We start from the raw sequence: 10790 nt of genomic DNA, 5'->3' as shown, positions 1-10790 counted from the left end.
CGCCGGCGGCGGGACGGCAGAGGCGGCGGCAAATAGGCCGGAGGACGCCATCGTTGATCCGACGGCGGCGGTCGGCGGCACAGAAGATGTGCGCGGCGACGGCTGCTGGAGATGACGCGATGCAGCAGTGGGTATAAGAATCGAAGGAAAACAAATCTGATCAAACTAGTACGCAACAGTAATAGAAGATGACGTGAAGTAGTATTTGATGATGGAATTTGTCTTCGCGTGAAGTAGAACACGGGACTTGCAGCAGCCCGGCACAAGAGAAAGAGCGGAGCGGCGGGCGGCTAGCAAGTTGGGCAGCTAGCGGGAAAGCGACGTGCGGCAGCGGGAAAGCAAGCGCGCGGCTAGCAGCTTGGCGCGATGCGGGGGCTAGCGAGCTGGCGAGGAAGAGAGGAGCGGCGGCTGGCGCGAGACACGCACGGTCAGCGGCGGCGGCGGCGCGTGAGGAAGCGCGCGGCGGTGGCGGCGGTAGCGCAAGACGAGGATTAAAACCTAAAAACTAATACCATGTATGATGTTGTAATTGCATGATGTATTGCTCTTCGTGCATAGGCACGTATATATGATGTACAGAGATGGGTCACAGGCCTCAACTATACAAGAAATTAGAAGGTGGGCCTAATACACAATATACACATAACACATATACTTAACAATGAGTGTACTTTGTCATTGATTCATCAGGCACGAAAACCTTGAAGAAAGGCTCACACTTGGTGCCATATGATGGATTTATCCTCAAAACCAACGCCAGCCTACCATGCAGCTCAACAATGCTTTTATGGCATAAGAAAGAAGGTTGGGAACCAATCCGGATATGCAGCTCGACATCAATGATGGCCACCGGTCTGCCGTGTTTGTTCAAGCCTATGTTGAATTTGATCAGGTTGTAGGAGCGGGTGAGGCCATAGAGTTTTCCATTGTAGAATATAATGTCCGCAAGCATGGGCCCGCTAAATATTTTTGCCGTCCATTTGTCGGCTCGACAACCAATCTTGCATAGGGCGACGCTTCTTCGGGGGGTGATGGTGGCGAGGATGCACTCACTTGACTTGGGGGATTCCGAGAAGACAATCTTCGCGCCCGTGTAGACCTTCCTCATGTTCTTTGCGTGAAGTGGCACCTCAACACCGGAGAAGAGGTTCACAACCACAAGTTGCATGTCATCCCCAAGCGCGGCGACCCAGCCGCTGTCGTGTGCTCCGACTAGCCGCTTGCCGATGAGCGCCTCGTTTTTGGGCCGGATGTGCAGGACCCCTCCGTCCTCGGGGCAGTATAGGCGCATTGTCTTGCCATCGTCACCGTGTAAGGAGGAGAAGAGCAGCCATGGCAGGGTGGGCGGCACGGCGTGCTTCGATGCGATCGCAGCGGGTCGCCATGACCTAGATACCGCAGCAAAGCGTAGGCGGTGGAGCAAGCCGCCGACCTTGAGGTAGACGACGTGGAGGAGATCATCAGGAAGATCGGTCCACTGCACCAATGTCGCCATCGACGTCATGCTCCGTGTGATGCTAGGTACTGCGCCGCCGCCGCTGGTCATCGATCCACCAAATCGTTGTGGGACAGTTATTTAAGTTCGCCCTAACGCACCCAAAACGTATATGCTTTAGTTTCCTGGCTGGTGTATTTTTCTTTTCCGGATGATTGTCTGGCTGGAGTCCTACTCGTATAACTACTGAAAGTCTGAAACCGACTTATTTAATATAGGCGTAGCTCTCTTCCATACATATCAAGACTAATTGTATTGTACGTTGACGATCGATCAATTTAAAAGGTCCCTACAGTCATTTTTTCGATATAAAAGGGTGGATTTTATTGACTTAAAATGAAGCATTAAGAAGATACAAATACAAAGAGCACACACCAGGCCTCTGCATAGTTAGGATGCAGACACCTAATACCAACGCACTCGCACCAAAAATACGCCGGTAAGAAGCAAAGTCATACAAGACCAAAGCTATGTCTAAGTGAGTAAAAAAAATCTATGATCAAAACAGCGACCGACAAACTACATCGACGGCCATATCCGCCCCAATCATCTCTTGACACCACAAGGACAACGGAAAAGTTCTTCAACAACAACGCCTTCAACAACGGAACGATGCTCAAACACCGCCGTCACCGGATCCAACCACAAATGATCAGAATCTAGGTTTTCACCCCGAAGAAGCAAGTCCGAGCATATCCATGCAGTGCCTTCAACAAGGTAACGATGCGAAAACATCGCCATTGCCAGGTAAAACCAACTTGGGTTAGACCTAGGATTTTTATCCCGGAGCTCGAGACCAGGTACTAGAAACACCACCAAATCGTAGTCAATCATGTGTTATCGCCGCCACTTTCCATGATCCCAGCAGCTACATGCACCGGACTAGAGTACACCATGCCACTGCGCAACCATACCCTCTGCGTCAAATCGCCGTCTGTAGCTGCCCGACCATCCACCAATGGTGGCATGCCTTCCGCAGGCCGTCGAGCGGATCAGAGCTGCACTCAGCCAACCACCACCATATCGACAACCACCGAAAGTCCGAAGAACTGTCATCTAGCATCAGATCAGTCCTGATCCATGCCGGCATCATGCGTGTCTGCAGCGGTATCAAACAGGCCAGATCAGATTGCCCGTGCACACCACAGCCGCCGCAACAATCCATACGCTGAGAGTCTCCTGCCAGGCCGTCAACCGAGCCGCTTGGAGCAGGCCCGCGTCAGGCTGTGGTAGATCCGGGTCGACACACACAGGACGCCATATGCGCGCCGTCGGGCGGGACGGGACGTACACAGCCACCGAACACGAGCACATAGCTAACCTCCATAGTGACAAACCGCCCTACAGCAGCTCCCATACGTGTGCGGCATCTCCGGGAAGGACGAGCGTGTGGCTGCAGCGCAGCGCCGCCGGGCTCCAAGATCGAGGGTCATGGGAAGAAGGGACTGGGCATGGGTGGAGACGGAAGAGGCCTAGCAGCCCGCCGCCGCCGACCAGCAAGCCGGCCGCTGGTGGCGGCGGTGGGGAGGGAATGGTGGAGAGGTCCCTACAGTCATGGCTCATGGCTATATATCAACACAAACGACAGATAACCTCACGGGTGTGCCAAAAAAAATATCATTTCCCTTTTTCTTTTGGGTTGGACAAACTGTGTATGTAGAGAAAAAGCTCTGAATGCAAAGAGTTAAGAAGCTACAAGGTGCAAAAAAAAAAAAGCTAAATGCTCCCAATTAAGCAGCCGAGAAGGTTTGTCACGTAACTGGTGCTTGAAGTTTCAGGCTTTAGGTTATCAGTTTCTTATCATGAATGGAGAAATCCAACAGCAGACAAATAACCAAGGCCCTTTGCTAGCTTTCCTATAGTCTATACGTCTCTGTACCACCGCTCAGGTTCGCATCGCATGGGTGGAGGAGGCACCATGCTGTCCTCCCACAGCGCCACCGCAACGAACTTGCCGGCGGGCTCACCATGCCGCCACTTGAGTGAGTACACCGTGTGCATCGTTTGCTCCCTCGAATCATACAGCCCCACCTCCCTCCCCGTGTCCAGCAAGATCTGCCCATCCCCCACGGCATCGATCTCTACCGGAACAATCAGCCCTGCCGCTGTCTTCGGGGAAAACTCCGGCCAACGCCAGAGCTCTATCACATGCTCCCTTGTCCATCCTTCCTCCCATCCCTCGTCACTGCATTTGTTGTCGACTAGCTCCCGTTTGTTGTTCTTGCTCCATATGATCATGCTCTCTGTGTGGGCACATGGGTGCGCCACGCAGAGCCGCCCGGCAAGCTCCACCACAAGCATCCTGCAGCTGTCATCAACGTGTGGCACCGACAACACCTCGAAAGACTCGGTGTGGATGTCAAGGGCCATGATCATGCCATGCCAACTGTCGGTTCTCTGGTTGTCCTGATCCGATGGCTCGCCCATCCAGTACATCTTGCCATTGACGTAGATCGGCGGCAATTCAAGCCGCACACGGATCGACAATGGTGATGGCACTATTCTCCTCACGTCTTCCTTGAGCCGCCACAGGTGGCATTCCATTGCCGCGTTGGATCCATGGCTAGCATTGACCATAGTGACCAGGACATGCTCCTCCGTCACCTCGTCATACCCCATGCCGGTCCTACTGCCGGAAGGGAAGTCCAAGATTATCTCTTCGTCAATCACCGGGTTAAGCACGCGAACATGTTTGGGATTTTTGGATGATGTGACGAGGAGTAGGCCATGGCAGGGCTTGCAGCTCACTACCCTCCGCTCTAGCAGCTTCGGTGACGCGTGCAACAAAGACTCCGTCCTCCTGTCCTCTGTGCTAGCGTCTGGGAAGAAGACGCGTAGGGGAGAGCTCCTTCTCATCCTGGCGTAGTGGTTGTGCAGCTTGACAAAAGCGGCCAGACTCGATCATGGCGCGCCATGTCCGACAGACTAGCTTGAGCTGCCCGAGGATGGCCGCTGGCAAACGTTGCAGGGCTACACACAGGGCGCGTGTTGACGCCGACGAGAAGAGGATGTCCTCGTGTGGCCGCCCCGTGGACACCAGGCTCTCCTCGTACACCAGTGCCCTCGTTGTTGCATGGCCATTCTCGCTGGGCCGGGCGACCAAGCACCCGTCGGCGAGGAGCTCCTCAATGGCGCCGGTGGCAGGGGTGTATGTGCAGAGCTGGTGGACGGGCTTGGAGTCCTTCGTGGATTGGACCCCCGGCCTGAACATGATGCGGCGGCCACCATCGATGAATGCGAGCGGCCTGACCCGGCAAGCCATGAACCGCCTCACCGCCGGTGTCGCCGAGGCCAGGTCAATGCGGCAGCGCCAGGTCCCATGCCTCGTTGTCGCGTAGCAGCCAGATGTCGTAGTATTTCTGCTCCACGTCGGAGATGGAGGAGAAGAGGCATGCACGCCCCTCAAGCTCCGTGAGGCTGTAATCTCTGTAGCGGGGCGCAAAGATCACCTCGAATTTCTCATCGGAGAGGGAGAAGGAGATGACATGCTTCTCCTTGAACATGCCCTCTGCCTCAGACATCCAATAAAGGTGACCCTGAGCGGACACGCTCGCCTCGTACGAACTTATGTACCCAGCCTCCTCCGGTAGCTCGGCATCGCCCGCCGCTGGTCGCCAACAGAACGCATCGTCGACCACGTAGACGTCGCAATCCGCATTGAGATACTCGTTGTAGCGGCAGACGCGAACCACCTTGAACCTGCCGCTCACCTCGTCGTAGCCAATCCCGAGGTTGTCGTAGCACTTGGGATCCCTGGCCGCATACCCGCCGGGCTGCAGCGGCAACGGCCGGCCCTCCGGGAGCACCGTCATATGGCCAGTGGACGGGTTGCAGACGTAGTAAACGGCGCCGTCACCCGCCCTGGCTGGTGGATACTTCTCTTCCATGACCACAAGGCCCCGACAGGGACGGGTGCCGGCGTTGCGCATGGGGCGGCGCGGGAAGGCCATGAGCGTTGCGCCGTGCGGCTGGTCGGGCGACCAGGCATGCACAGAGGTGACGGCCGCGGAGGGGACTGGGAGGACGAAGAAGCTGGGGCGGCGGTTGGCGGCGCGGAAGTGGCGGTCGGTGAAGTCGTCCGAGGGGGCGAGCGCGGCGGCCCAGGCGCGGGAAAGGCAGCGGCACCGGCCGATGGACCTCGCCGGCAAGCGCACGAAGATGTCCAGCAGGATGTCGTCGGGGATCGCTTCACCTACTGCGCATGGCATTGGACTCACGGCTGCTTGCTCGCATGGATAAGCCATGGCCGCCGGAGGAAAAAGGGTTACGAAGAGGAGCAGGAGGATGAGGAGGAACAAGGCGCTCCTATAGGTCAACGTGATTGATGTAGTTTGCAGATGAATTCGATCTGAATCCGTATATGACTCCGTGTCCGTTTATATAACTATACAATCTGAATTTGCACTACTTGGAGGTATTGGCGTGTCTAACCAGATCAAGAAATCCGCGCTCTCGCAGACGTACGTCTGTCGTCTTGTGTATGTATATGCACGAAACGCTAGCTAGTTCTTTTTCCACATGAATAAGTTTATTTATTATAGGTTTCCATCCAAACAATAAAAAAATAACATGGCGTCACAAGCACATATAGAGGTTCCGTCAAAGTACAAGGCGTATGAGTAGGATTCATTCCAGCCAAGCTACCAAAACCATAAAGGAAAACCTTGATTTGTTTTATTTGCTAACGACGGTTCATCCTGTTCACAAATCTTTTTTTTGGAAAAAAACTTTCAATCTATTTCTATTCAATCATACTAGTATGACGAACACTACAAATGATAAAAATTACATACAGATCCGTAAAGACGACTATATGATACCCTAGACCACTCTTGGTCAGCTAGAAATCAGGAGGGAGAACCCACATGCCACATGGAACGTAACCACTATAAGGTCCTACAAATTTGATCCTCTGTGTGGCGTTGTCACTGCTTTCGTCTTCCATAGGAAATACACAATCACCATGGCCGTCGAAACTCGTCAAGTACGTCACATCGTCGGCGTAGATGGAACCTCTCTGCACCCCACCGCACCCAGCCGCCGGCACACACAACGCCTTGGTCCACATTCTCCCAAAAAACAAGGCGCAATCACCCAAGGTTGTTACCTCCTCCCACTCGAGAGTGTTCTCTTTCGTCGACTTGTCAACAAGCACAGAAACATGGAAAAAGAAGCGCTTGCGGTAGGTGTTGTCGAAATAACATTGTTTCCCCACCATAGCCAGTTTGCCATGCAGCTCAACAATGTTAGTTGCCCACGTTGAAGGTCGGCTACCAATTTGCATATGCAGCTCGAAAGTTACCACCGGCCGACCATCTTTGTTTACACCTATTTTGAATTTGATCAGGTCCTCCAAGTCGGTGAGGGCATAGAGTTTTCCATTGTGGAATACAATGTCGACAAGCCTCGGCCCATTAAATATTTTTGCCGTCCATCTTTTGGCCGGACACCCAATCCTGCAGAGGGCGACACTAGCTCGGGTGGTGATGGTGGCGAGGATGCAGCCACTTGAGGTGGGGGACTCTGAGAATATAACCTTCTTGTACGCGTAGAATGTCGTCATGTCCTTTGCATGGAGAGGCACCTCGGCGCCGGAGAAGAGGTTCACGATCGCAAGATGTTTGTCATCGCCAAGCGCAGCGACCCAGCCGCCGTCGTGCGCTCCCGCAAAGCTCTTGCCGATGAGCGCCTTGGGCAGCGGGAAGTGTAGGAATACGTCGTCCTCGGGGCAGTATACCCTCCTCATGTTGCAGTACTTGTCGTCCCGGCCATAGTTGAAGATGAGCCACGGCAGGGTGGGCAGCCCGGCGTGCCTCGCGGCGATCGCGGCGGCCCGCCATGGCTTGCAAACCGCGGCAAAGCGGACGCGGTGGAGCAAGCCTCCGACCCTAAGAAAGAGCACGTGGAGGAGATCGTTAGGGAGATCTGTCCACTGCACCGACGTCGCCACTGTCCACTGCACCGACGTGCTCCGTGTGAAGGTACGGCGCCGCCGCTGGCCATCCGCGTAGGGTTCCGTGGGTTTAGCTATCAACTGCAGCCGTACGTGCTTGGGCTAGCTACAATATATAGTCTTTCGTTGCATCGGTGGAGTCGGACACACGAAACTGATTTTCTGTACGTATGACCGAGGCCGTTACGTTAAAAAAACGATCTTTTCTCCTCCTCAAGAAAAGTCTAGGTTCCCTCATCTCCGGTGGTCTTAACCATTGCGGCGCGGTGGATCTCAGCCCTTGTCGCCCTTGTCAGCAGGATGGCTTTGTTTTTAGTTGTTTCATCATTTTTATTAAGGCTTATATCATGCTCAAGAAGACAAGACGACGACGACTTCCAGAAGATGAAACAAGGTTCTCCCTGCCTACCCCCTATTCAGATGGTGTGTCTAGCTTTATCAGTGGGCGTGTAGAGGTGTGTCTCTGACGGGTCTATCCTTGATGGATTTTCTCGGATCTAGTCATAATTAATCTACGTCCATGTGTTTTCAGGTTGGATCCTTATGATCTACGCTACTCTTCATCGACGGCGGTTGCTATTCTATTATGCTTGTCCTATGGGGGCTTAGCACGATAACTTCCCAACTGTGTAATACAACAAGTTTTTGCCTGACTCCAGTAATGAAGAGGCAACGACGGCGGCGTCCCTTCGACTCGCTTCAGTGTTCGTAGTTGTCACTATGTGGTTTACGGATTTGGATTAAATTTTTATTATTTCTCATGTTTGTTGTACCATGATTGAAAATGAATAAATCGAAATTCTCTTGAAAAAATTATAGTATATAGTTGGTCGTTGAGGGGTGATCCGTCGTACATACCTAGGCCTACCTAGCCAGGCGTACGCGTGTGGAATCCACATGAGTCGTGTCAACATCTTGCTGGCGACAGAAACGAAAAACCAGTCTGTATTATTGGATTGTCTAACGTAGAAAATTGAGAATGAAGGCAACAACTGAGAATGACAAGGTTGAGATACAAACTGAGAATGACAAGACAAAAAGACTGAAGAAAGGGAGCAAGAAATGAAGGAAGAAAGTGAACAAAGAGAGACTGAAGAAAGAGGGAAACAGGGAAGAAATGGAGAAAGAAAGAGCAAAGATCCAAGAAGATCGCAACTGCCCCCGCGTCGCTCGCTTGGGCGACACGGGCGGCCGCCCAACCTCGCCACCTCAGGCTCCTCCTCTCGTTCCTCCCCTCCTCACCGTCGCCGGTCGGCTGCGCCAGTGGCGGCGGGACATCTTCTCGCTCTTCCATTCCTCTCGGCGGCAGATCCATCCTGTGATGGTTGGAGGCATCCATGCGGGATGCAGCCGGTTCTCTGGCTACCTTCTCCATAGGATCCTCTCGCTCAGATCCGGCAATGGAGGGCTGTCAGCGTGAGGCCCTGAGGTGGTTGTCGTCTGCTTCTCCTCACCTTCCAACGCCATGGTGGTGTCAGCAGGCTAAGGGTCTTGCGTAGTCAGGGTCCGGCAAACATGTCCAGCAACGCTTCCTGGAAACGATGGCGTCGCCTACCTAGCGGTAGATGCAGTGACCAGTGCATATTCCATGTTGGCCCCTTGTCCTTGTTGACCACTCCGGTCTGTGTTGTCGACCTCACTACAGGATTGCGGTGGCCACCGAAAGATCTTAGTGGAGTTCCTCCCTTTAGATCCGGTGGTGACATCATGGCAAGATGCAAACTACGTATGACGGCTTGACGGGGAGGGATGGTGGTGCAGTGGCTGCGGTCATACGTCGCATGCAATAGCTGATCGCGGAAAAGTGGTGGTCACAACGCATGACTGACTTCTGTCTCGAGCTCCGGGGTGAAAACATAGGTTAGACACTAGTTGGTTATATATACCTGCCAATGCGATGCTTTTACATCGTTACCTTGTTGAAGGCATTGCTCCGATATGCTCGGACTGGTTCTTCAGGGTGAAAACCTAGAAACTAGCCTTGAGTGGATGGATCCGATGACAGAGGCGCTTGAGTGCCGCTCCCTTCGTGAAGGTGTTGTTGTTGAAGAACATCATCGTTCGTGTGATGTCATGAGATGATTGGTGCGGATATGGTCATTGTTATAGTTTGCCGATCGCGGATCTAATCAATTCGAGTTTTTTTCTCACCTACACATACCTTTGGTCTTATGTGACTTTCCTATTTTGCTGGCGTATCTCTCTGTGTGAGTGTGTGTGTGTGTGTTCGTGTTGGCTTTGTGTATCCTAACTATGCAAAGGTCGGATGTGTGCTCATTGTGTTATGTATCCTCTAGATGCTTCATTTTGAGTAAATAAAATCCACCCTCTTTCGAAAAAGAGATCCATTTTGAGCAAATAAAATCCACCCTCTTTCGAAAAAGAGATCAAAGAATGAGATAACTGATTGAAGAAAAAGACACTGATAATAAAAAATGACGACTGATAAAAGAAAAGGTTGAAGAGCTGATTAGTGAATGCCGAGACTCACAAACTGAAGGAAATTAGGGATGAGCTAACAAAAAATGATAATAGACCGAAGGAAAATTCAATGACTAAACTACATATATGAATATCATCTGATGTCTCAAATCTAAAAAATGATTTCAAATCAAAGTAAGTTACAGTAAGAAATGTTACACGTTATAAAGGTGGTTGTCCTGCAAGCTAACTGAAAATTGCCTGAAGGAGAGAAATAGGGAAGAACTATGACTGAAGATCACGAGAACACTAGCAGTCTGAGCAAAGCAGAGGTCCAACTGTGCAGCGCTGAAATCAAGCATATGTGCCTACAAAACTGCTAGATAGACAAAGTAACTGAAAGATTTGACAGGTAACTGAAAGAAACTGAAAGATTTGAAAGATTTGACAAAGTAACTGAAAGAAACTGAAAGATTTGACAAAGTAACTGAAAGAAACTGACAGGTAACTGAAAGATTTGAAAACTCTCTAAAACAAGTAACTGAAAGAAAAAAAAAACTGAGTTGAAATGCAACAGAGAAAACACAGCTAGATGGACAAAGTAAAAAGGACAGACTATTCATGGTAGCTCTCATCGCTTAAGAAGTACATGGACATAGAGCCTAAGATTTGACAGGATATTGCTCGCACTGGTTTCATCACATAATTGCTAACACAGTCATTGTAGGATCCATCTACATTATTTGATTTGTTTTCTAAGATGTACAGTGTTTAGAGATAGCTGGGTTGTAGTTTACTCAGAAGTTTTGGTTATTGTTTTTCAAAATGCTTTTTGCATACAACATGGTGGTGGGGGTCGATTTTTTTGCGTCGGTTAGGTAGCGCTGTGGTTCCGATTTCTACTAGGACAAAGCGACTTTT

General features: G+C 51.5%; 3 protein-coding genes across 3 annotated transcripts; all 3 read right to left on the bottom strand.

Moving 5' to 3' along the window:
• Positions 1-655: 655 nt before the first annotated feature.
• On the bottom strand, positions 656-1495 carry LOC147967090 (uncharacterized). Its single transcript, XM_087531042.1, has one exon. It carries the CDS (start codon positions 1493-1495, stop codon positions 656-658), a length of 840 nt encoding a protein of 279 aa, XP_087387168.1.
• Positions 1496-4791: 3296 nt separating this feature from the next.
• LOC147967089 (F-box protein At5g65850-like) lies at positions 4792-5739 on the bottom strand. The gene has a single exon (XM_087531041.1). It carries the CDS (start codon positions 5737-5739, stop codon positions 4792-4794), a length of 948 nt encoding a protein of 315 aa, XP_087387167.1.
• A 596-nt stretch (positions 5740-6335) lies between these two features.
• LOC147967088 (F-box protein At3g56470-like) lies at positions 6336-8787 on the bottom strand. The gene is made up of 2 exons (XM_087531040.1): positions 8605-8787; positions 6336-7529 (listed from the first exon to the last, which is right to left on the bottom strand). The coding sequence occupies exons 1-2, from the start codon at positions 8785-8787 to the stop codon at positions 6336-6338; spliced, it is 1377 nt and encodes a 458-aa protein (XP_087387166.1).
• Positions 8788-10790: the final 2003 nt, after the last annotated feature.

This window comes from Triticum urartu, chromosome 6A (assembly GCF_056163025.1).
Source record: "Triticum urartu cultivar PI428250 chromosome 6A, HENAU_Tu73, whole genome shotgun sequence".
Classification (NCBI taxonomy): Eukaryota; Viridiplantae; Streptophyta; class Magnoliopsida; order Poales; family Poaceae; genus Triticum; species Triticum urartu.
The sequence above is the reverse complement of the archived record's forward strand: the minus strand, read 5'-3'. Positions and strand labels throughout refer to the sequence as shown.